This window comes from Leucoraja erinacea, chromosome 14 (genome assembly GCF_028641065.1).
Source record: "Leucoraja erinacea ecotype New England chromosome 14, Leri_hhj_1, whole genome shotgun sequence".
Lineage (NCBI taxonomy): Eukaryota > Metazoa > Chordata > Chondrichthyes > Rajiformes > Rajidae > Leucoraja > Leucoraja erinaceus.
The window spans coordinates 49,546,756-49,574,388 of NC_073390.1; the positions used below are offsets into that span (position 1 = coordinate 49,546,756).

Here is a 27,633-nt window from a genome sequence, read left to right on the forward strand (position 1 = left end):
ATCATCCAAAATCAGTATCCCGTTCCGGCTTTTTCCCCATATGCCTTGATTCCATTAGCCCGAAGAGCTAAATCTAACTTTCTCTTGAAAATATCCAGTGAATTTGCCTCCACTGCCTTCTGTGGCAGAGAATTCCACAGACTGCCAACTCTCTGGATGAAGAAGTTTTTCCTCATCTCCTCATCTCAGCCCTACTTCTTAAAGTGTGACCCCTGGTTCTGTACTCCCCCAACATCGGGAACATTTTTTCTGCATCTACCCAGTCCAATCCTCTTAGAATTGTATATGTTTCTATAAGATCTCCTCTCATCCTTCTAAAGTCCAGTGAATACAAGCCCAGTTAACCCACTCTTTCATCATATGTCAGTCCCGCCATCCCAGGAATTAACTGGATTAACCTACGGAGCACCCCCTCAATAGTAATAATGTCCTTCCTCAAATTGGGAGACCAAAATTGCACACAATACTCCAGGTGTGGTCTCACCAGGGCCCTGTATAACTGCAATAGGACTTCCTTGTTCCTAAACTCAAATCCTCTCACAATTAAGGCCAACATGCCATTGGCTTTCTTCACTGCCTGCTGTACCTGCATGCTTACTTTCAGTAACTGCTCTACAAGCACACCCAGGTCTTGTTGCACCTCCCCTTCTCCTAATCTGACACCATTCAGATAATAATCTGCCTTCCTGTTCTCGCCACCAAAGTGGATAACCTCACATTTATCCACATTATACTGCATCTGCCATGCTTCTGCCCACTCACCCAACCTATCCAAGTCACCCTGCAGCCTCATAGCATCCTCCTCACAGCTCACCCAGCTTTGTGTCATCTGCAAACTTAGAGATGTTACATTTAATTCCCTTGTCTGAATTGTTAATATATATTGTAAACAACTACTGGGGTCCTAGCACTGAGCCTTGCGGCACTCCACTTGTCACTGCCTGCCATTCTGAAAAGGACCCGCTAATTCCTACTCTTTGCTTCCTATCTGCCAGCCAGTTCTCTATCCATGCCAATACCCTGCCTGCAATACCATGTGCTCTAATTTTGCCCACTAATCTCTTGTCTGCAACCTTGTCAAAGGCTTTTTGAAAGTCCAGATACACCACATCCACTGGCTCTCCCTTATGCATTCTACTTGTTACATTCTCAAAATAATCGAAAAGATTAGTCAAGCATGATTTCCCCTTCATAAATCCATGCTGACTTTGACCGATCCTGTCACTGCTTTCCAAATGCGCTGCTGTAACATCTTTAATAATTGTATTGTATTGTATTGTATATCTTTATTGTCATTTCCTGAGTATTCGCATACCCAGAGGAAACAAAAAAACGTTGCTCAACCAGTGTCCATTCAGTGTGCATGAAAAAATAAATAGAAATGAAAATAAAAAATACATGTCATGAACAAATTTAACACTCTACTAAACATTCAACAGCCGTTCCGACCGGCAGCGGCACAACAGTGGCTCTGCTGCAGTGTGGGGGTTTTGTGCGCCATAATGGTGTAATAATAATAAAAATGGTGACGCAACAGCTGAGTTTCTGCCTTACAGCACCAGAGACGGAGGTTCTTACAGCACCAGAGACCCGGGTTCGATCATAACTGCGGCTGCTCTCTGTACGGAGTTCGTACGTTCTCCCCATGACCTCATCAGTTTTTTCGGCGTGCTCCGGCTTCCTCCCAAATTTCAAAGACCGTCAGGTTTGCAGGCTAATTGGTTTCTTAAGAACTGTAAATTGTTCCTAGTCCCCAGGATAGTGCTGGTGTACAGGGATCGCTGGTCGGCGCAGACTCGGTGGGCCAAAGAGCCTGTTTTCACTCTTTATCTCAAAACTAAACTAAACTAAACTAAACAAACATTGATGCCAATGGGATGCAAGATGAATGGAGAGGGAGCAGTGCTGCCAGACTGTATGCACGAGATGACAAGAAGCATCATCAAACTCTGCAGTCTCGGCTCCATAGAATAGTCAAAGCAAAATGTGCACATCTTCCGAATGCCCTTTAAGGGAAGTTGGTTAAACTGTTGAACACCTGGGAAACTTCATTGCAAGCACTGCCACTTTTGATTTTGGTTCCTGACATTGGCGGTGAGACTGTTTGCCACTGTAATGTGGTTAATGTCTGTTTTGGCAGGGATCTTGAACATTAAAAATAACTCTCAGAATTTTCCAGACGGTTAAATTCACTACTGAGCCTGGGGATATGAATAATAAATCCCCTCCCCCCTCCTCCCCTCTCTTTTTTTTACTGAAATATTATTTCTATTTTGCTCTCCACAGATGCTGGTTGACTTATTGAATGTTTTCAGAAGAGGGGTGATCTTGTAAAGGTGCATAAAATCTTGAGGGGGAAAAGATAGGGTGAATGAAGAGTCTTTTACCCTTTGTAAGTGAATCAAGAACCAAGGCTTAAGTAGAGAGGGGCAAATTTGAATAGGGACCGGAGGGGCTGCCTTTTCATTCAGAGAGTGGTGGGTATGTGGAATGAGCTGCCAGAAGAGGTAGTTGGGGCAGGTACTATAAGAGCATTTATTAATGGGCAGGTGCACTGATGGAAAAGCTTTAGAGTGAAACGCAGGAAAATAGGATGAGCTTAGATGGACCACTTTGGTCAGCATGAACGAATTGGGCAGAAGGGCCTGGTCACATACCACAATGCTGTAACACTTCTGAATTTAGTGTAGTTCAGTTTGGAAATACAGCACAGAAACAGGCCCTTCAACCCTCCGACCCTGTGCCAACCAGCGATCCCCATTCACTAGATATCCTAACTAGGAGCAATTAACATCTTTACTAACTCCACATAGGGAACCTGGAGAAAACACACACAGGGGGAACATACAAACTCTGTATTCACACGACTTACAGAAAATATGGTGCAGTTAAAAGAGAATTATACATCACTTTCTTCAGGCATGTGAGTTAGCATAAAAGCTTTTCCATTCTCAGCTATTGATTTGACATAATGAAGGGTGTTTGTTGCATTGATGAAACTGATGGTTGTAAATAACACACATTCATAAATACTAATATTGTTAGGGAACAAATAAAGCACTTAGCAGTTCTACATTGATCTTCGTTTGAAATGCCACGGCAGGAAGTAAGAATGTAAATACCAAGAATTAAGAGCAGGAATATACCATTTAGTCCCGCAAACTGGTTCTCCCATTCATCAAGATTGTGGGTTATCTTCTAGTTTAGTTTAGTTTAGGGATCCAGTGGAGAAACAGGCCCTTCGGCCCACTGCGTCCGCACTGACCAGCGATTTCCACACATTAACACTATCCTACACACGTTAGGGACATTTTACAATTATTCCAAGCCAATTAATCGACAAACCTGTACATCTTTGGAGTGTCGGCGAAAACGCGCGCATGTTACGAGGAGAAGGTACAAACTTCACACAGACAAGCACCCGTAATCAGGATCGAACCCGGGTCTCTGGCTCTACCGCTGCACTACCATGCACCTTTCTACTTTGTATTGTATTGTATATCTTTATTGTCATTTCCTGAGTATTCACATACCCAGAGGAAACAAAAAAACGTTGCTCAACCAGTGTCCATTCAGTGTGCATTAAAAATAAATAGAAATAAAAATACATATATCATGAACAAATTTAACACTCTACTAAACATTCAACAGGCGTTCCGATCAGCAGCGGCACGACAGTGGCTCTGCTGCAGTGTGTCCAGGTTGGTGGTTGGTGCGCGATACTTTGGCAGGGGGCAAAGTCCGTTTATCAGTCTTATAGCCTGCGGGAAGAAGCTGAGGAGCATCCTGCTGGTTTTGCAGCTAATGCTCCTGTACCTCTTCCCAGATGGCAGGATGGAGAAAATGTGATGCGATGGGTGGTAGGGGTCTTTGATGATGGAGATGGCTCTGTTGATACATCTCTTCCTGTATATGTCCAGCAGGAAAGGGAGTGGAGCACCAATAATCCTGCTGGCGGTCTTCACAATCCTGTCTAGTTGGTGCCGTTCGTACGCCTTGCAGCTCCCGAACCAGGAAGTGATGCCGTAGGTCAATGTGCTCTCGATTGTCCCCCTATAAAAAGTCCGTAGGTGTGTAGTGGGGAGACCTGCTTTACGTAGTCTTCGGAGAGGGTGTAGTCGCTGCTGGGCTCTCTTGACCAGTGCTGTGGTGTTGGCCATGGACGTCAGGTCATCTGACAGGTGTAGTCCTAGGAACTTCATGCTGCTGACCCTTTCCACATCAGCTCCATACTTCCTTGCCATTTTCCTGCACTACCCCCATTTGATTCCCTGAATTTCCAGAAATCTACTCCATTTTGTGAAGACTCTGTGCCTGAGCACCCCACTGTCTCCTAGTGCAGAGTATTCCAAAGATTCACCCCCTCTGCATGATGGCATTTCACCTTCTCCCAGTCCTAAATAAGCAAACCATTCTTTCGACGTCGTGAGCCCATGTTCTAAATTCCTCAGCCAACCCACCACAACTCTTATGTAGGAAGGAACAGCAGATGCGGGTTTAAACCGAAGATAGACACAAAATGTTGAAGAAACTCAGCGGGACAGGCAGCATCTCTGGAGACAAGAAATGGGTGATGTTTCTGTTCGAGACCCTGCTTCTGAAGAAAAGTCTTGACCCATTTCGTCACCCATTCCTTTTCTCCAGAGATGCTGCCTGTCCTGCTGAGTAACTCTAGCATTTTGTGTCTATCCTCCACACCTCTTCCTCGACTACCTTCCTCCTCATCACAGCCCCCAGCTCCCTCGCCCATTCCGTTTCTACAGCCACCAGCCTACCTAGGGTTCTCTTCCCCTTTCTTCTCTCCATCATCCCTCCCCTGCATCTTTCTGAGACTCATCACCTCCCCCTCCTGCTCCTCTCTGCCCATCACTCGCACACCAATCTACTTGGGTTTCTTCTTTCATTAAACATGTGTTTAAGGCGATGGGGGGAAAGATTTAATAGGAACCTGAGGGGCAACTTTTTCACGATGGAACGAGCTGCCGGAGAAGGTAATTGAGGCGGGTACTATCGCAATGTTTTAAGAAACATTTGGACAGGTACATGGATAGGACGGGTTTACAGGCAAAACGCAGGCAGGTGGGACTAGTGTAGATGGGACATTTTGATCAGTGTGGGGAAGTTGGGCTGAGGGGCCTGTTTCCACTCTGTATGGCTCTATGACTCTGTGACTATTTCGTTCCAACTATTGCTTATCAGCCTTTAAATTAGCCCTACCCCTCCCACAGTTCCACCTGCTCACTTTTTGTCTTTGTTACCTATCTCCATCTATCATCTGCTCCCTCGATCAGAACATGCCCCCCCACCACCCCCCCATCCCCGCTTCCTCCCTCAGTCTGGCTCTATAAATCATTATTAACCTTTCAGCCCCACCGATCACCCCTCCCTCATTTCTCCACACTGGCTACCTTCCATCCCTGCTCAGTCCAGTTGCAGGAGTTTGACCCAAAATATCAACCACCCCTTGGCCTCCCCAGATGCTGCTTGCCCGCTGAGTTCTTTCAACAAAGATAGACACAAAATGCTGGAGTAACTCAGCGTGTCAGGCAGCATCTCTGGTGAAAACGAATAGGTGACATTCTGGGTCGAGACCTTTCTTCAGACCCTTCTTCTTAAGTTCTTTCAGCAGATTGTTGTTGCTTCAGATTCCTGCAGCTGTGGTCTCTTGTTTCCCTGTTCAGGTGCTCTGACCTTGTTGAACAACCTCCTGTGTCGAACTTACTGAAAGCCTTTTGAAGATTCAAATGCTCCACTCTTATTTGTTCTCCTTATCACATTTTCACACAAAAACAGATAGCATGATATTTCCTGTAGTACTTTGACAAAATGTTAATTTGTGGTTTCGCCAATATATTTCTGCATAATGTTTTGACATATATACGCACACTTTCATTAGTGTGTTGCATAAGAAAGGTTGAATGAGCTGCAAATCTTCAGCATCAAATTTATTAATCACTTGTACTGGAATAGTGCAGCAGATTGCTAAGTTTAATAATAGACATAAAAACATAAAAACATAGAAAATAGGTGCAGGAGTAGGCCATTCGGCCCTTCGAGCCTGCACCGCCATTCAATATGATCATGGCTGATCATCCAACTCCGTATCCTGTTCCTGCCTTCTCTCCATACCCCCTGATCCCTTTAGCCACAAGGGCCACATCCAACTCCCTCTTAAATATAGCCAATGAACTGGCCTCAACTACCTTCTGTGGCAGAGAGTTCCAGAGATTCACCACTCTCTGTGTGAAAAATGGTTTTCTCTTCTCGGTCCTAAAGGATTTCCCCTTTATCCTTAAACTGTGACCCCTTGTCCTGGACTTCCCCAACATTGGGAACAATTTTCTTGCATCTAGCCTCTCCAACCCAATAATAAATTTCTATAAGATCCCCCCTCAATCTTCTAAATTCTAGCAAGTACAAGCTGAGTCTACCCAGTCTTTCTTCATATGAAAGTCCTGACATCCCAGGAATCAGTCTGGTGAACCTTCTCTGCACTATCTCTATGGCAAGAATGTCTTTCCTCAGATTTGGAGACCAAAACTGCACGTAATACTCCAGATGTGGTCTCACCAAGACGCTGTACAACTGCAGTAGAACCTCCCTGCTCCTATACTCAAATCCTTTTGCTAAACTGCCAGTTGTCTAATTTTAAAGTCATTTGTGGTTGTTCCCATGCCTGTGACCGTGTGGGTTTTCTCTGGGTGCTCCTATTTCCTGCGACATCCCAAAGCTTGTGCAGGTTTTGTAGGTTAATTGGCCTCTGGAAATTATTCCTAGTGTAGGGAGTGGATATGAAAGTGGTATAAGAAATGAACGGGCCGGCACGGCCTTGGTGGGCTGAAGGGCCTGTTTCTACACAGTTTCTTTCAATCAATGAATCAATAATTTAGTTGTGTCAGTAAACTAAATCTTTTATTTACTTAAGTATATTTATCATTTTCTCAGACCGTCTTGTAAACTGTTTCGAATTGTATTAACTGTATTCCGAATATTTGGGGCAGGCTCTTCCCAAGGGCATTTGAGAGCTAGGTTAATGGAACCTTCTTTAAAGAACCATTCTATTGTTGGAAGTTTTTGGGATATTACTTACCTACTGAATCAGTTGCTAATGAAACATACAGATTCTCGGACTTCTGCAACCTGTAGCGGGCTGATACTACTGATGGAGTACTGGAGGTTGCATGGTGAGATTTGAAATGCTGATGTTCCCACTGGTTTGTAGGAGGAAATTGTCAATGTAAATTTGAGACACTTTGTCATGTGGTTGTCAATATTCGTGAATGCCAAGGAAAGACACAAAAAGCTGGAGTAACTCAGCGGTCAGGCTGCGTCCCTGGAGAAAAGGAATAGGTGACGTTTTGGGTCGATCCCCTTCAGACTGAGAGTCAGGGGAGATGCATAGGTGGGCTGAACTATTTTCACTGTACTTTATTTTCCTTCCACTCACATAATTACACTGCTGGTGCTGATAAACCAACAGCCCGTCTATATATCTTCCTAATCTTGACAAACAGGTGTCAAGACCAACTTGCGTATGTTGAGACAACAGTCCATGCAGTTTTGTTTTTTCTTTCCTTTGCTGCCGTGGTATAGCGACATGCGTTACACCAGCACACATACGTACTTCCTCTCCTACACCTCATGACTAAGTAAAAGCGATTCTCTGTACCCTTTTCAAACTCAGTTCCTACAGCCACTTCTCCGTTGAATTGCCATTTTGCGTCCCCGTGGATATTGACACAGATATGAGTTTCAGAGCCAAGGTTTTCAAAAGGGACCACAGCATTGATTTTCGGAGAAAACGACGAACCCGAAAGAGGAGAGGCCATGTTGAGGAACACAGATTCAGTACAGTATGTGTTAAGGCTTAATTTTCTAAAGAGATGTTTATGTTATATTGAATTAGCATTGTGGCATTTGAGCAATAAGTGGTAATGGTGAGGCCGGGACCATTTACTATTGATGCCTTCTGTGTTCTTGGTTTCAGTATGAAGTTGCAAGTATGCTTTTGTTTTTATAACAGAAAGTAGCCGTGACAACGTCTAATGGTTGTTAGCCATAACTCAAACTTGAGCAGATAGCCTACATGGGTGCAAGTAGCTCTAAGTAATAACACTTTCTGTAGAACATTATTATCATGTATTTTGAAAGATAAACATAGATCACATGTACTTTTAAAAACAAATGTATTGCATATTCAGACTTTGAAGACAATGTGTAAGACAGTCAGTAAACTGATCCCGACAGTTTTGATGATGTAGCATTGTGGAAGCAGTTGAATATTCTTTGATCTAAGCTGAGTGAGCAACAGGACTTGGAGACCATGGAAGAATCAAGAGGAGAGGAAATCTCCTGATAATGGTGAAGGGATAGCCTGACTGGCCTGGATTTGCCTTAAGATGGCAAAGGCAGTGTCAGTTAATAATTATACCTGAAAGAAAGGTCTGTGATTAGACCTAACAGGAAAGTCACAGTGGCGCAGCGGTAAAATAGCTGCCTTGCAACGCCAGACACCCGAGTTCGATCCTGTCTACGGACGCTCTCTGTACGGAGTTTGTACGTTCTCCCCGTGACCAGGTGGGTTTTCTCCGGGCGCTCCGGTTTCCTCCCACACTTCAATGACGTACAGGTTTGTCGGTTTAATTGGCTTTGGTAAGTTGTCCCTAGTGTGTGGGACAGTGCTATTGTATGGGGATCGCTGGCTCGGCCTGTTTCCACATTGTATCTCTAGAGTCATAGAGTCGTACAGCGTTTAAACTTGCCTACGCCAACCAACATGTAAACTAGCCCCACCTGCCTGCCTTTGGTCTATATCCCTCCAAACCTACCCTATCCATGGAGTAAACCTACTCTATCCATGTAAACTAAACTAAAGGAAGAAGAGCATGAAAACACAGTGCAAAGAGCTGTCCAAAAAACAAAATATTCCTGGGCTACATGCCGGGAGACATGTGTGAGGTGTGGTCTAACTACAGTGGTTCTGTGGGGAAGGCACTGTCAGGGCAGGACATGTGTGATATCCTCTCAAAATTATCACTTATTAAATATTGGGACTGTTTCCTTTAGACATAAAGTAAATCTTGCAAGCAAATGTAATTATATGTTAGACGCAATAAATGGTGACATTTCAATTTCCTGCGTTGTACACATTGGGGGAAAAAGTGATCTGTACATCAGTGAAAAAGAAGTTGAGGGTGTAACTTGTTAGTCATCATCCATGAGGCCAAAAATAGGGAGTTAAATAGTTAAAGAGTGTAAGACAGATGTCATCACAACAACTCATTTTGGACTGAAGGAAGCAACAGAATCTGTATAATGTGCAAACAATTGCTAGCGTATCTTTTTTCTTATCCAATTTTACATTTAAGTGTTAATTTGGTAGAGAAATATTAATAACAGTCCTTAAATGTTTATGCTGGAAGTAATACAATTAATCATATTGATGGATTAAGGTATCTGCGATCTTATCATTATATCAATGTAACAGCATTGTTTTCAACATGGCTTCCTGTGCAAGCCTATTCTTTAGCAGTTGTATCATTTCATGATCCTAGTTGAGATGGAAACAAAGTGTGAATTCCCTGTAAAGTATCTAAAATTGTTTAGGCTTCTGGGTGAAGTTTGAAATAATTGTAATTCTTGATGAAATTTGACTTTTGTAATAAATGAAATATGTACTGTGGTTTGGACTTTAGATACAGCGTGGAAACAGGCCCTTTGGCCCACCGAGTCCATGCCGACCAGCGATCACCCCATACACCGACACACCAGGGAAATTTACAATTAACAGAAGCCAAATAACTAACAAACCTATGTTTTTAAGAAGGAACTGCAGATGCTGGAAAATCGACGGTATACAAAAATGCTGGAGAAACTCAGCGGGTGCAGCAGCATCTATGGAGCTGCAGAAGGATTTCGGCCCGAAATGTTGCCTATTTCCTTTGCTCCATAGATGCTGCTGCACCCGCTGAGTTTCTCCAGCATTTTTGTGAACCTCCAAATCTATGCGTCTTTGGAATGTGGGAGGAAACTGGAGCACACGGACAAAAGCCATGGGGTCACAGGGATAATGTAAAGAGTCCGTGCAGACAGCACCCATAGTCAGGATCGACCCCGGGATCCTGGCACTGTAAGGCAGCAACTCTACCGCTGTGCCGCCGTGCCACCCCAGTTGTTTTGTGGTTTGCTGAACAATCATTCAGCTGTTGTAAGCGTGGACTTTTTTGTTTCTGTATGCTGCTGCATCAAAGAGCAACGCCTAATTTTACTTTGAGGGCAGATAACAAAACAATGTGATCTTTTGACTTTGTTGGTATTATTATAGAAACTTGTGTCATCTCATCCTTTAGTTGACCTGAAGAATAACCTTCTTAAATTCCACTGGAAGACAAAGTGAAATCATTTAAGACTGAGGTGAGAAAAAACGTTTTCACCCAGAGAGTTGTGAATTTATGGAATTCCCTGCCACAGAGGGCAGTGGAGGCCAAATCACTGGATGGATTTAAGAGAGAGTTAGATAGAGCTCGAGGGGCTAGTGGAGTCAAGGGATACGGGGAGAAGGCAGGCACGGGTTATTGATAGGGGACGATCAGCCATGATCACAATGAATGGCGGTGCTGGCTCGAAGGGCCAAATGGCCTCCTCCTGCACCTATTTGCTATGTTTCTATGTTTCTATGTAATGCCATTCCGATGGCTAAAATGTTATGAGCATTATTGGTGGGGACGGAGAGGCAGTATCTACAGACTGGGGTTCAGGAGGGGTTGAACATTACCTCATTTTGAGGCTAGGATTTGCGTGATGGGAATATGAAGCTAAAGAACTGACACCAGCGGCAAACTTTGGTCCTCAGGGAAATATAAAGGGTTGAGGAGCATGTAGTATTAGCAAGGAGTACCAGATATGTACCTTGCTCAGGCACCAGAGAAGACTGCTCCATCTCATGATATGGTTAGTGGTTAAACATACGTCAGCATGCTATTATAGATTTCCATTTATTCTTGAGAGGCAGAAAAGGTCACTTTGTGGCAGGAAGGAGTAGAAATGCAACATGCATTTGAAGATGACTTTGATAAGTGGCTAAATCATTCACATTAGCCGGTACGTATGCCAACAAACATTCTGCTGGAGGCGCTCAGTGGGTCAAGCATCACCTTGAGGGCATAGGGGGAAGGAAAATCCTCATCCTTAGTCCATGTCTTGCTGACCCCCCCCCCCTCCATAAATAAACCCCCTCCCCACCATCTAGGCTCATATCTTTTTGTGCTTTTCCATTTTTTACATTGGATGGGCATCGATTATTATTTTTTTTTCTTCTTATGGAATTCATGAGGGTTATTCTTCAGGTCAATCAAAGCATGAGTTTACACGCATTTCTGTGTCGACATTTTGGATCAAAACCCCACGTCAGGACAGAGTGGCGGGGATGTGGTGAGACAGCGGCTAGTAGCTGATTGTTAGACTGAAGAGAGAGAGGGAGCACATATCGCCAATTCTGGCCTCCCTCCACTGGCTCCCGGTGCACTTTCGAGTTCATTTTAAGATACTGTTATTTGTTTTTAAATCTCTGAATGGGCTCGCCCCGCCTTACCTCTCTGAGCTGCTCCACCCATACGCTCCTGCCCGGTCCCTCAGGTCAGCTTGTCAGCTGCTCCTGGAGGTACCGAGGTCTAGTCGGAGGCTCAGAGGGGATAGAGCCTTTTCTGTTGCTGCTCCGGCACTCTGGAACACCCTGCCGTTGCACATCAGACAGGCCCCCTCACTGTCCATCTTCAAATCCAGTGTTAAAACACATTTGTACTCCCTGGCTTTTGACCATGCCTGAGGCTTTGCTTCTGTTTTTGGTGTTTTTGATGTTTCTTTATTTTACATGTCTTTTCCTACTATTTCTTTTGATAGTTATTTTTGGTGTGTATTAACTTTTTTGTCAATGATTAGTGATGTACAGCACGTTGTTGCAGCCATGTTTGTTTTTAAAGTGCTCTATAAATAAAATTATTATTATTATTATTATTATTAATGGGCCTCACCTTGAGAGAAGATGCAGCGGAGGCGGAGAATCTGAGACAAAGCGATGGATTCATTATAAGACACAGGGTAGGTCTAGGTAGCTGTGGGAGTCAGCTATCTCCTGAGATATGGGTGGCACGGTGGTGCAGCAGTAGAGTTGCTGCCTTACAATACCAGGGTCCTGATTATGGGTGCTGTCTGTATGGAGTTTGTATGTTCTCTCAGTGACCGCGTTAGCTTTTCTCTGAGTGCACCGGTTTCCTCCCTCATTCCAAAGACGTACAGGTTTGTAGGTGAATTGGCAACGATAAGTTGTAAAATTGGTCCTAGTGTGTAGGATAGTGTATGGGGTGATCGCTGGTCGGCGTGGACTCGGTGGGCTGAAAGATCTGTATCCACACTGTATCTCAAAGTAAAGACTCGAGTGAAGTGAATATGGAGACAAGAGACATTTAGAAAGGGAAAAGAAGTGTCAGAAATGATCCAATGATTTGGAGCAGGGTGGAAATTATTCGCAAAGTTAAACAAAATATGAAGAGAAAATGTTTGGGAGTGAAACTGGAGAAATTTTGAGCAAAGAAGTTCCATGTAGCCAATGAAAAGACAGGTGTAGCTAAAACTCATGCAAATATGAACAATAATACTTCCTCCTACTTGCTTTATGCCAAAGAATGGGTCGACTGGGCTCGTATTCACTGGAATTCAGAAGGATGAGAGGGGTTCTTATAGAAACATATAAAATTTTTAAAGGATTGAACAAGCTAGATGCAGGAAAAATGTTTCCGATGTTGGCGGAGTCCAGAACCAAGGGTCTCAGTTTAAGAATAATGGTTCGGCCATTTTGGACTGAGATGAGGAAAAGCGTTTTCACCCAGAGAGTTATGAATCTGTGGAATTCTCCGCCACAGAATTTTCCGCCACAGGAGGCCAATTCACTGGATGTTTTCAAGAGAGAGTTATATATATATATATATATCTTAGGGCTAATGGACTCAAGGGATATGGGGAAAAAGCAGGAACGTGCTACTTATTTTAGATGATCAGCCATGATTATATTGAATGGCTTTGCTGGCTCGAAGGGCCAAATGGCCTCCACCTGCACCTATTTTTCTATGTTTCTATGTTCTATGTTTCTTCCCCTCTACCCACACCTCCTCATGTGTGTTTTGTTCATTCACAAATGTAACGCGTCCGGTATTTCTCAGCAAGCGTGTGGGTTCGTAAGTGTGATATTTCAGTGATCGTTTAGCCTTTTAATTCGACCTACGTGTCTGCTGGTGACTTCAAAACAACTCTACTTATGGAGTTCCCTCTGATATTCATGATCAGAATGAGAAAGTAGCTAGCGAAGATTCAACTTCAATATCATAAGTTGGGAGCAAGAATGATTCACTGAATGCCAGAGAAATGCGGCTTGATAATAGCATCAACCAACAAAATGTGGCCTCCTTTAGGGTTAAGGTTAGCTGTGAGCTTGGCCTCTCTCTTGTCTGCCATATTCTCTTCCAAGGCAGTATGCATGAAAGGGCAGGCTTTTCAGAATGAACCTTACACAAAGTGGTGACGCAGTGGTTGAGTTGCTGCTATACAATGCCAGAGACACCAGTTCGATCCTGACTAAGGGTGATGTATGCACACCGTTTGTACATTCTCCCTGTCACTGAGTGGATTTTCTCCGGGAGCTCGAGTTTCCTCCCACATTCCAAATTCATGCTGGTTTGTTGGTTTCTGTAAATCGTCCCTGGTGTGTAGGATAGAACTAGTGTTCTTGTGATTGGTCGGCAGGGACTCGATGGGCTGAAGGGCTTGTCTCCACGTTGTATCTCTTGAAATAAAGATGCCTGTTTTTTTTCACATGGTCTTGCCATTGCGGAAATTGGAGAGTGCAGAGAAAATGAGTTCTGGAGCACGTTGCACGTCTGTGGGTGAGGGAGATACAGTCTGGAAAAAGGCCATTCAGCCCACCAAGTCCATGCTGACCACCGAGCACCCATTCACACGAGTTCTTTGTTATCCCACTTTTGTATCCACCCCCTACACACTCGGGGTAATTTACAGTGACCAATTAATCTACAAATCTGCATATCTTTAGGAGCCTGAAGACTACAACAACCAGGTTCAGGAATAGCTACTTCCCCACAGCCATCAGGCTATTAAACTTGGCTCGGACAAAACTCTGAACATTAATAGCCCATTATCTGTTACTTGCACTTCATCAGTTTATTTATTCATGTGTGTATTTACGTATATAATGGTATATGGACACACTGATCTGTTTTGTAGTAAATGCCTACTATGTTCTGTTGTACTGAAGCAAGCAAAAATTTCATTGTCCTATCAGGGACACATGACAATAAACTCTCTTGTCTTGACATGGAAGGAAACTGGAGCACATGGAGGAGATGCCTGCACACAGGGAGAATGTGCAACCTCCACATAGTCTCGGTTTACTTTGGTGATACTGCCACTGTGAAAACCACTGGGGCTCTCTGTTAATAGTCATGATGAGATGGACGGACGCTTTTTGAAAGATGCGTTCAGTCTTTGGTTCAACAAAATCCAAAAAGCTGTTCTCAGTTTTGAAGGATGGCCCATTCACGCTTTAGCTGACACATGATAAATACTGGATATGTTCTCTTCACTTCTCATTTCTCAAACCACTGGGGTAAATGAACCTATGGTGACTCATACAGTATCGGGGATTAGATTCTGCTTCTTGCAGCTCATTGCTCAGAATTGTCCCTAGTTGGGTTGTGCTTGTGTATGGAGATTGCCGGTCAGAATGGACTCGGTGGGCCGAAGGGCCTGTTTCCAAGCAGTATCTCTAAAGCCTCCAAGTAAAGTCTAAACCCACCTAATGTTTCTCTACCATGTTGATGTAACTTGTAATTAGTTCCATCTTGTAGAATGTACCAAAAAAGGATCATTTCTCTATTTATATATCTGGTGTAATACCTAGGCCGAAGCCTGCCCAGGTACAAGAAGAACCGAGTTGATGAATAGCATAAACTGTGATTGATTTTGTTTTGAATTCAGTCGTGCTTAGAGTGAAAACACTACAAGCTTTTGGCAGGTGTTACTAAGGCTGGTAAATATGGTTGCTAAGAGGAATGTAGGTATTTTAATCAAGACCTTTTCTCTGACATCTTAAGGTATATGCTTGGCTTGGTGGTTTAAATTGCACCATTTTACATTAGCCCTGATAGTAATATTACACAAGGTGCTTTGTTCGTTATCTCCAAGAGGTGATTTACAAAGATTAGCAAGCTGCTGCCCTTATAATGAGGAGATTTCTACAACAGAAATATTCAATTATGTGCACATAGTCTCTTATCCTAAACTTGCGCATTTGTACACAGGACCTCGCTGTGACCTGATTAATGGTGGGTTTACTTTAGATATAACCTCTCAAAGTGTGACACTTTGTCTTATATTTTTTAACAAATCATCTTAAACTCTTCTCAAACCATTCTGCGTTTTTTGTTTCTTTCAACTGTTGCATTAATAAATTAACAAATTTATGTACTATAACAATGTCTAATAAAGAATGGACAGAATGCCACAAATATTATTTTATTTGATGGAGGTTATGGTAAAAAAAAAGAGCATGAACGTCTGGTGAGCTTCAGTAATGTGTTTGGAGATTTAAGGGCCTGTCCCACTTCAAGTCAAGTCAAGTTTATTTGTCACATACACATACGAGATGTGCAGTGAAATGAAAGTGGCAATGCTCGCGGAACTTGGGCGCCATTTGCGATTTTGTGAATCCCAAAATCCTGGGGCGCCGCGCGTGACCGCGCATCACTGCCTGTGCCACGCCTCAGCACGTGCCATGTGCGTGTAATGCACGCCACGTGCGTATCACGTGCAAGTCAGGATGCGTGCATCGTGTTGCGTAACGTATGTCACGTAAATGACGCCCAAGTGGGACAGGCCCTTTGGTTAACTGGGCATTGTAGACTTGGGCGTCACCAACGGCCCCTGGGGTCTAGGTCGACGCCACGGAGGCATCTGGAGAGGACCCGGCAGCGATAGTGGAGAGGTCTGTGCGGCGGGCAATGATGGCGGCAACTGGCGGACGAGGACGGACCATATGGAAGTGGGGATGCTGCTGCTGGGGGAAGGAACAAAGGAGGACCCTGCATGGGGGACCACCATGAGAGAGGGGGAGGGAGATAGAACAAAGGGGGGACCTGGCTTGGTGGCGGAGTGAGGGGGGGGAGAGAATTTGTAACATTGTAGGAGCCCTTTACGGGTGACTATTTGCACAGCTTGGGTATGCAAGCAAATAATTGCACTGTGACTTGTCACATGTGACTATAAAGTTTTCATTCATTCACTTTGATACCGAGGGAAGAGTAAGTTGCATAGTTTTCAAAAGGAAAAGCAAAACAAAACTGCATTACGGGCAGCACGGTGGCGCAGCGGTAGAGTTGATGCCTTACAGCGCCAGAGACCCGGGTTTTATCCTTACCACTGTTGCTGTCTGTACAGTGTTTGTATGTCCTCCCTGGGACCGTGTGAGGTTTCTCCGAGTGCTCTGGTTTCCCCCCACACTCCAAACATGGACATGTTTGTAGGTTAATTGGCTTCGGTAAAAATGTTGTCGCTAAGGTGTAGGCTGGCGTTAGTGAACACTGGTCAGTACAGACACGGTGGTCCGGAGGGCCTGTTTCTTTTACGTCTAAAGTCTAACGGTCTAAATGGAAATTTCGATATATGGGGCCCTCAGACAATAGTGTTAATGATTGAAAGAGATAATAAAATGGATTATTTTATGAAAAATGTGAAAAGATACCTTTTAGTTGTTTAGCACATAATGTCCAACATTCATTTAAGGTCATGCATATGTAGATGGATCTCATTCCCTGTCGGAGTCAGATTAAGAATTATTGCAACTAGATGTTGTATAGAATACAATTTTACCATACATGATCGGCATAGATATAAGGGGCTGTGCACTGACATACAGTTCTTAAGATTCCCCAACTTGCTATACAATCTTTTCATAGTAATATGCATAAAACTGAAGCAACAATAAACTTCACAGTCTGCAGACTGTTTGATTAATCAGACATCTTGACTTCCTAATGAGGACGTTGCTGCCATCCAAGCCTCCTGTTCATTTTTCTCTGTGGGAATCCCTATGAAGTATTTTAAACAGCGGGTCAGGATAACTGATTCTAATCGCCAAATAATCTTGAAGGAACCAAAGGGCAAGACAACACAAGTCGAGTGTTCCTAAATTGCTGAAATCCTTCCCACAGTCATTGGAGCGGTAGAGTTGCTGCCTTACAGCGCCAGAGACCAGCGTGTGTTCAATCATATGGGTACTGCCTATGTGGAGTTTGCACGTTCTCCATGTGGATTATCCCCCTGGTGCTCTGGCTTCCTCCCACACTCCAAAGAAGAACAGTTTTATGGGCTTCGGTAAAGGTTGTAAATTGTCCCTAGTGTGTAGGATGGTGCTAGTGGATGGGGATTTCTGGTTGGTGCGAAACTCGGGCGAAATTTTGACTATTTCTGCGCTGTATCTCTAAAACAAAAATTAAAATTAAAATCTAACATCATTTAAGTGACCTGTGGTGTGGTGATTTTGTTTGCCAGATATTCCCCTTGCTATTTTCATATGAACATATATGAATGTTAATAGCCCCTGACTGGAAAGATGGGATTTTTTAAGGGGTTATTCAGCAGGAACAGGAGGAGAAGTCCAGAAAAATCTACCCTCATGGAAATTCCCCAAAATAAATAAAAGGAAATTTGATCATCGTATAATTTAATTATGAGTTTGAAGGCTCATTCTTCAAAGCTGCATTATTGCTGCTGAAGACTCCATGGCACATTTTCAAATGGAGTCATACAGCATGGAATAAGGCCATTCGACCCAACTCATCAATGCTGACCAAGATGCCCCATCTAAGCTTGTTCCATTTTCCCACATTTAGTCCATATCCCTTTCAACCTTTCCTATCCATATACCTGCCCGAGTGTCGTTGAAATGTTGTTATTGTAGCTGCCTCAACTACCTCCTCTGGCAGCTCATTCCATATCCCACCTCTCTCTGAGTGGAAAAGTTGCCCATCATGTTCCTTTTAAATCTTTCCCCTCTCACCTTTCCCCTCACACCTTATATCGTCTGGTTGTTGTTTCCTCGACCCTGAGTAAAAGACTCTGTGCATTCACCCTATCAATTCCCCTTTTGGTTTTTATACACCTCTATAGGTCACCCCTTAACCTCCAGTGCTCCAAGTCTTAGCTTGTCCAATGTCTCCCTATAGCACAGGCCCTTAAATCCTGGCATCTTCATAAATCTTCTCTGCACTTGTTCTAACTCAGTGAGAAACTTAAATACCAAATCATTTTGTATTGACAGACCATTGATGGCTCAATGGACAAGTATAAGTGTAAGTAGGTGTCCGTCAGCCGTTTCCCCACCCCCTTTTCACCATCCTCCTCAGTCTAATGGCTTTGGAAAACTATGCTTTAGAGTCATTATTCTCCTTTCTTCACTTTTAGTTGGACAATCCACACATTTATAAAATATAAACTGACCCAACTTACTCACTTAATAAATTAATTTATTTTCAAGAAGGGTTTAAACATGTTTTATTCTTAGTAAATGCACAATGTTGTATTAAAAGGGGGTAAACATAGAACATGGAAAGGTACAACACCCTGGCCCATAATGTCTGTGTCGGACATAATGCCAAGATAAACTGGGCTGTACTGTACTGTAAATAAGGGGAAAAAAAATTTGTTCGGCACGGACTTGTAGGGCCGAGATGGCCTGTTTCCGTGCTGTAATTGTTATATGGTTATATGGTTAAACTAATCTCATTAGTCTCATTAAACTAATACATAGAAACATAGAATATAGGTGCACGAGGAGGCCATTCAGCCCTTCGAGCCAGCACCGCCATTCATTGTGATCATGGCTGATCGTCCCCTATCAATAACCCGTGCCTGCCTTCTCCCCATATCCCTTGACTCCACTAGCCCCTAGAGCTCTATCTAACTCTCTCTTAAATCCATCCAGTGATTTGGCCTCCACTGCCCTTTGTGGCAGGGAATTCCATAAATTCACAACTCTCTGGGTGAAATTTTTTTTTCTCACCTCAGTCTTAAACGACCTCCCCTTTATTCTAAGAATAATAAATACATGATCCATATCTTTCCATTCCCATAAAGGAAACACTACTTCAAAACCCTTCGAAAGTGTCACCATGGGCAACTAAAGACATCTTTGGCGGCAGCTCTGGAAAAATGTTCTGCCTCCCGAAGTTTGAAGAAAGCGAGAATGTTGTGAGTGTTGCAGGAGAAAGAGAGAGGGGCTGATTTGGCTTCAGGTTTGCAGGGAGATAAGGAGGTCGGGGAGGTGTTTACATATACGAGAATGGATGATCAGTAAGATGGTTGACAATAGTATGTGAAAGATGAACAGATAGAAGCAGAAAATAATCAGCAAAATCATGTTATTCTTGCTCAAGCAAAATGCAGAGCACTGGAGTAACTCAGCAAGTCAGGCAACATCTCTGGAAGGAATCAAAAATAGACACAAAGTGCTGGAGTAACTCAACGGGTCAGGCAGCATCTGTGGAGGAAAAGGATGGGTGACTTTTCGGGTCGGGACCCTTCATCAGGCTGACAGTAGAGGAGAGGGAACTGGAGGTAAGAAAAGGCCAGAACAAAGCAGGAATGGTGGAGCCCATAATGGTCCATTGTTGGCTGGGGAAGAGGTGATAACGAAGGGATACAAGGAGACGAACAGTGGAACTAGTAGGATGACGAGGGTGGAGGAGGGGGGAGGGAGGGAATGCAGGGGTTACTTGAAATCAGAGAAATCAACATTCATAGCGTTGAAAGTAGAGGAAAGGATGATGGGCAATGTTTTCTTCAGTGAAAAAGAGCCCTGGACTGAAATGTCACCTATCAATCCCTCCGCAGATGCTGCCTGACTTACTAAGTTTCTCCAGCACTTTGTGTTTTCATAAGAGATAGGATTAGAATTAGGCCATTCGGCCTATCAAGTCTACTCCGCCATTCAATCATGGCTGATCTATCTCTCCCTCCTAACCCCATTCTCCTGCCTTCACCCAATAACCTTTGACACCCGTAATTATTACGTTTTGCTCAAGATTCCAACAATTGCAGTCTCTTGTGTATAGTTCAGTTTAGTTTAGAGATGCAGCATGGAAACAAGCCCTTAGGCCCACCGGGTCCATGCCGACCAGTGACCCTCGCACATTAACACTATCCTACACACTCTAGGGACAATTTTTACATTTACCAAGCCAATTAACCTACAACCACACATCTTTGGAGTGTGCGAGGAAACTGAAGATCTCGGAGTAAACACACGCAAGTCACGGGTAGAACGTACAAACTCCGTACAGAGAGCACCCCTAGTCGGGGTCGAACCTGGGTCTCCGGCATTCGCTGTAAAGCAGCAACTCTACCGCTGCGCCACCATGACCGCCCTTACGCCACCGTGACCGTTCTCTCTTGTCCAAATTATACATCATGTTTAAGGGTCGTTTACTCCAAAGATAGACACCCTGGAGTAACTCGGTAGCGTCGAATGGATCTGAAGAAGGGTCTCGCCACCTGTTCCTTTTCACCAAAACGTCACATATTCCTTTTCTCCAGAGATGCTGCCTGACCCGCTGAGTTACTCCAGCCTTTTGGGTCCATCTTCCATTTACAATATTGTCATGTGCTTCATAAGGCCAATTTCATTATTTAAAAAAAAGTATTCTAGTTAAGTCCCTGGGAGAGAAAAGCGTTTTACTGTGAAAATTACTAGAGACAGAAGCTCTCTTGCTTATTACGCAGAATCTATAACAAAGCCCTGTTTTTGTTTTGGTGAGCCTTGTGGGGAATCTCCTGGGAATATTCGTTAAATAAAAATCTCCCCAGTGCAATTTCCCACTTCTTTGTTAGTGTTCTTAACATTTAGACAAATTGCAATCGGTACTTCAACAGCGGAATAGCATGTATTCTGAAAGAATGTCACGTAACCAGGTATGTTCTGTTCCCAAATCTAAATACTGTAAAGCTTTAAATATTAGTTAACATTGTACCACCTTTCTTGTATTTCTGTCTCGTTAGTCATCTGTAGAATTTTTGTTATTCCACTTTGAAGATACCATTGTTAATACAGTATCTTTTTAAAGCAACTGCATTAATATTAAAATAATTTAAATATTTTAATGTATTTAGTTTTAATGAGCTGTGCTTACAAATCAATATGAATATCAATTCTAAGTATGCTTTGGGGAAAGCACACCACAGATAATTATGGGTGGCACAGTGGTGCAGCGGTAGAGTTACTGCCCTACAGTGCCTGGGACCCGGGTTCATTCCCGACTACAGGTGCTGTCTGTACGCTCTCCCTGTGACCGCGTGGGCTTTCTCCGGGTGCTCCCGTTTCCTCCCACACTCCAAAGATGTATAGGTATGTAGGTAAATTGGCTGAGTATAAATGTGAAATGGTCCCTCGAGTGTGTAGTATAGTCTTTGTGTGCGGGGATCGCTGATCGGTGCGGACTTCGGTGGGCCAAAGGGCCTGTTTCCGCGCTGTATCTCTAAAACTGAAACTAAAGCTGAGCCATTTTATTTATAGAAAAGTCGCCACTTTCTGCCAATTGTACACCGCTCATTGCGACATGTAGTTAGTTGTTTGATTGCTTTTGTAGTTTCAAGGCATGACCTCTTCCATTCAGTTTCATATCTCTTCTCTCACCCCAAAGATCAGCTCGGGGGAATTCTGCATTTATAACACTGAATTAAATATAACGCACTAAGGTATATAGAACCTGAGATGATGTGACATCAACATTAGTTGGATAATGGTACACAAAAATGCTTGAGAAACTCAGCGGGTGCAGCAGCATCTATGGAGCGAAGGAAATAGGCAACGTTTCGGGCCGAAACCCCTCTTCAGTTGGACAATGACCTGTACCAGAACGAAAGTGTTGTCAATTTCAACAATGTGTTCAGTGGCTTTTGTACTTGTCGTGGTTTTTCTTGTTCTTTTGTTTCTTCTTGTTTAGAAGTTGCCCATTCAATCATTTATCATACACATGTGGCCTCCGGTCTTGCGTGCAGTTCTGGGGCTTAACTGTTCTTATCCAGGCAGCTGCTGAAAGATTGAAACAGTGCACACAGAGTTGAATTTAAAATGCTGGGGTCACCAATGTGGCAAATATGAATCAGACGTTGGGAGTGTTGTAGAGCAGAGGGATGTAGGAGTGCAGGGACATAGCTCCCGGTAAGTGGCGTAACAGGTAGAAAGGGTGGCCAAGAAGGCTTTTGCTACATTGGCCGTCATCAGTCAGGGCACTGAGATAGAAGTTGGGGTGTTCATGTTACAGCTGTCCAAAATGTTAGTGAGGCTGCATTGGGGTATTGTGTTCAGTTTTGGCCACCCTGGTACAGGAAGAATGTTGTTAACCTGGAAACAACACAGAGACGATTTACAAGGATGTTGCCAGGACTCGAGAGCCGGAGATATAGGGAGAGATCGGGCAGGCTAGGACTTTATTCAGTTGCTGAGGAGTAATCTTGTAGAGGTGTGCAAAATCATGAGAGGAATGGATTTGGAGAATGCACAGAGTCTTTAACCCTTGGGTATCAAGAACCCGAGGACTTAGGTTTATGGTAATATGGGAAAGTTTAAATAGGAACCCAAGGAGCAAATGTTTCACACAGGTGTATAGAATGAGCTGCCAGAGGAGGTAGTTGGAGCAGTTACTATAACAGCATTTAAAAAACATTTGGACAGGTTCATGGATAGGAAAGGTTTAAATGTTTATGGCCCAAACGTGGGCAGATGGGACGATTGGAGATGCGGCATCTTGGTCAGCATGGGCAAGGTGGGCTGAATGGCCTGTTTCCGTGCTATATGACTGCATGACTAAATATTTCTGCGCCATCCTGCACCGAGAACTGGCCCCTTTCTTGAAAACAGCTCATTTTAAGTTTTGAGGAAATGGTACCGATGTTGATCGAGATTATACTGGTTATGTGGTAGACGGAGCACGCCAGGTAGGTGTGTGTTTATTTGATGCCGGATCTTCTGTGCTGTGACTGACATCGGAAGATCTGAGAGGATGTTCGCTGTTGCCGGGGGTGGGCGGGTGGAATTGCGTGATAAGGAAGCCGAGCATTTGCACGCTCAACTCCAACAGCTTATTTAAAAATGAAGCGAATGACAAACACAGATTTCCTGCAAATCACGTGGACACGATGTCGATGGTGTTTTATTTATTCTTATTTTACGCTCATATATGTATTGGGGAATAAGTAACCATGGGGAGAGGACATTGGGAGTTGGAGGAGATTCTGAGAATGTCTCTCTTGGAGTAATAAAGTTATGCAGTGTGGAAACAGGCCCTTCGACCAAACTAGCAAAATCAAAATCTGTTGGGATCTGCCAAGTCAATAAATGACGCTGTTTGTGCTGAAATCCCCTTGAGGAAGTGACACCAATATTGTGTGGTCAGGGGGTTAATTGAACAATAATGGCCCAGTACATGTTTTAGAGTCTTAAGGGCCTGTCCCACTCTACGAGGTAATTAAAGAGTTCTCCCGAGTTTCACCTGATTCGAACTCGGAGAATTACGGTAATAGCCGCTCGTAGGTACTTGGGGCTCTCGTGGACATTTTTAAACATGTTGAAAAAACTTCACGAGTTGACCGTGTTTCCCGAGTACCTGCCGTTAGTGTTAAGAGCCGCTAAGAGATGTCCCGAGCTCCGACGTACCCGCTGCGTACATTCTACGTACTTTCCACGAGTTTGATTTTTTTTTTAAAAACTCGGTAGAGCTCTTGGGTAAACTCGTACAGTGGGACAAGCCCTTCAGAGTCAAAGAGCATGGAATCAGGTCCAACACGCCATTGCAGGATACCCAGTCTAAGCTAGTCCCATTTGCCTGCATTTGGCCCATATTCCTCTAAACTCCTCCCATCCACATGTACCAGTCCAAATGGTGAATCTTTTAAATTATAAATCTTTTAAATTATACTTGATAACACTGGATATTGCTGAGAAACAACTATGTACATTTAACTAAACTCAATTATGTGAGATGACAGTATACTTAACTTTGAGCCTTGCATCTCTCCATTCAGCTTAATGGACATGTAGTTCCCATGCCAGGTCAAACTTGGCCCAGGGTCTTTGAGGGGAATCTCCAGAGCAAATATTGAGGCGTTCTCATGAAAAGGCTGGTGAAACAGCACAGTGCTAGTCTCGTATTTGTTTAGTTTAGAGATCCAGTGCGGAAACAGGCCCTTCAGCCCACCCAGACTGCACCAGACAACGATCCCCGCACATTAACGCTATCCCACCTACAGACCTGTACGTCTATGGAGTGTGGGAGGAAACAGAAGATGTCGGAGAAAACCCACGCTGGTCATGGGGAGAACGTACAAACTCCGTACAGACAGCACCTGTAGTCAGGATCGAACCCGGGTCTCTGGTGCTGAGAGGCAGCAACTCTACCGCTGCGCCACCGTGCCGCCCCAGTGTACAAAAATGTGGGTAGCCTGAACTAGGCAGCACTTACACGGTGAGAGGCTGACAGATCTGTACAGGAGCTCTGGCATTTCCCCCAAAAAAATTGGGGCCATTTCTTTCAGCTTCATTTTCTTTTCACAACTGGCCTCTCTAAATCTCTGAAAGCTTTCTTTTGTGGTGACGAATTGCGTTGCCAAGCTTTCACTTCTGCTTCTGGGACATCAAATGGCATAGATCAGTGTCATGTGACTCTGATCTCATACCACATCTTTCCTATTCCATCTGTATTTGCCACCAACACTGAAGGAAATGTTGTCAATCCATTCCTCTTATATGTTGTCCTGAAGCAAGGTCGTTGGCCTAAAAGATTCATTCATTTCCTCTACTGATCTTGTTTCACCTGCTGTGTATTTTGAGCCTCTATTGCTTTTCTTATGGATTCTCAATGTCTGATGCATTTGCTGATGTATTTATAAAGCTAGACCGTTGTGCTGTGTGGTATTATCATTTCTTGATTGGAACGGGTGTCAGGGGTTATGGGGTGAAGGCAGCAGATCAGGTTTGAGTGGGAAAGTTAGATCAGCCATGATTGAATGGTTGGGGAGACATGATGGGCCAAAATAGGGTGACACGGTGGCAGGCAGTAGAGTTGCTGCCTTACGGTGCCAGGGACCAGGGTTTGATCTCGACTACGGGTGCTGTCTGTGTGGAATTTGTACATTCTCCTTGTGACCGCGTGGGTTTTCTCCGGGTGAAGAAGAAGTTGAAGTTCCTTTATTGTCATTCAGACCTTACGGTCTGAACGAAATTTCGTGCCTGCAGTCATACATACAATGATACAATAATAAACAACAATAAACACAAATTAACATCCACCACAGTGAGTCCTCCAAACACCTCCTCACTGTGGTGGAGGCAAAAAATCTTAGGGTTGTAGTCTCTTCCCTCTTCTCCCTCTGCGCTGAGGCAATTCCCCACCGGGCGATGGTACAAACAGTCCCGCAGCTCACCGAACCCCGCGAACGGGCCGGTTCAAACACTGCGGCCCGGGGTGGTCGAAGGGCACCTCCAATCCAGCACACAGCCGCCGGCCGCGGCTGAACCCAGGTGGACACCGGCAGAACGTCAGTCCCAGCCACCGGAGCACCGTCCCAGCCCCCGGACGGATCGCCCTCACGTGAGTACCGTTCCACCCTCAGGCTGGGCCACTCCAGCGGGAGGGCTGGGCCACTCCGACGGGAGTGCCGTTCCTCCCTCGGGCTGGGCCACTCCGACGGGACGGGCCACTCCGACGGGGTGCCTGTCCCCTGTACTGGAGGGAGTGCCGTTCCTCCCCGGGCTGTGCCACTCCGACGGGCGTGCCGTTTCCCTCTCCGGGGTGCTCCCCGGTTTGCCCCCCCTCGGGCTGGGCCACAAAGCGGGTATAGGTTCCTCCCTCGGGTGGGCCACTCCAGCTTGGTACCAATTGGGCCGGGAGTGAGCCCAGGACAAGTCCTGTCAGCTGCCTCCAGAGTCCCTAGGTCGCCGGCTCCGCTAGGCCTCAGCGTAGACGGAGAAGGGGGATACGACAAAAGGGCGTATTCCCCCGAAGGGAGTTGACAGCAGCCCCCGTTTTCACCCCCCCACCCCCCTCCCCACATAAACACAGCCGCGGACCACATAACTAGACAAAAACGAAAAAAAACAATACAAAAAAGTAAAAACCAACGGACTGCAGGCGAGCCGCTGCTGCCAGGGCAGCGCCGCCACTTCCGGATTTACCCCCGCTCCGGTTTACCCCCGCACTCCAAAGACGTACAGGTTTGTCAGCTAATTGGCTTGGTAAAATTGTAAATTGTCCCTAGTGTGTGTAGGATAGTGCTAGTGTACGGGAATCGCTGGTCGGCGCGGACACAGTAGCACATTGAATATTGGGTGCTGCATATCATCGCACGTTTCCTGAAGAGCTTGGCTTCATTCTAACGTATGTTTCCTTTGTTCTCTGCTCTGTACCACAATGACATAGAAAGAAGATGATTTAAATTACCTTGCATACCTTGCGTATAGCAATCTGCATGCTACAGGAAGGCTATGTTGATGTTTTTTACCTATTAGACCAGCAGTACATCCCTTGCAAGCATACATTAGTTGAAAGCCAGGAAATTAAATCTCAAAAAGAAGGTAGTAGAATAGGTCTAAGAAGAAATACGGTAAAATAGATCAGCCATGATTGAATGGCGGAATAGACTTGATGGGCAGAATGGACAAATTCTGCTCCTATGTCCTAGTAAAAAAAATCATAGTGTCATAAAGCGTGGTACCAGGTCCTTCGGCCCAACTTGTCCATGCTAACCAACATGCCGCATCAACACTACTGTCTGCGTTTGGCCCATATCCCTCTATACCTATCCTATCCATGCACCTGTCCAAATGTTTTTTAAACAATGTGATAGTACCTGCCTCAACTACCTCCTCCGGCAGCTCGTTCCATATACCCACCAACATAAAACCGAAAAAAGGTTACCGCTCAGGTTTCTATTAAATCTTTATACCCTCATCTCAAACCTGGCATCTGGATTCTCCTACTATGGGTAAATAAAGTGTATTTACCTTATATATTCCTCCTCTGATCTCACACACTGCTATAAGATCACCTCTCATTCTTCTGCGCTCCAAGGTATAAATTCCTGGCCTGTTCAACCTCTCCCCATAGCTCAGGCCCTCGAGTCTTAACAATATCCTTGTAAATCTTCTCTGCACCCTGTCCAGTTTAACAGATTTCCAAACAGGATGACCAAATATCTTATGGTCTTGTGTAAGAAGGAACTGCAGATGCTGGTTTACACCAGAGATTGACACAAAATGCTGGTGTAACTCAGAGGGACAGGCAGCATCTCTGGAGAGAAGGAATGGGTGATGTTTTGGGTCCCGCTGAATTACTCCAGGATTGTTTGTGTCTGTGCATCATATGCTCTTATCTGACATTAAATGCAAACGGGATAAAATATTTCTGGACATACAAGTGATGAAACTCTGCATCTTAGAGTCATAGAGTCATACAGTGTGGAAACAGGTCCTTTGGCCCAACTCGCCCACACCGGCCAAAAATGTCCCAGCTACTC

The 27,633-nt window shown here is 44.4% G+C and overlaps 1 protein-coding gene across 2 annotated transcripts in view; it reads left to right on the plus strand.

Annotated features, from left to right (window-relative positions):
• dock10 (dedicator of cytokinesis 10) overlaps positions 1-27,633 on the plus strand; it is a 249,531-nt gene that overhangs the window by 82,214 nt on the left and 139,684 nt on the right. The window contains exon 1 of one of the 2 annotated variants that reach the window (XM_055646387.1): positions 7,594-7,853. The exons of the other annotated variant lie outside the window; for it this stretch is intronic. Coding sequence (XP_055502362.1) covers positions 7,746-7,853 — 108 coding nt within the window. The 5' untranslated portion in view covers positions 7,594-7,745. Of the gene's footprint in view, positions 1-7,593; positions 7,854-27,633 lie in introns of those variants that run through there. 2 annotated transcript variants of the gene reach the window in all.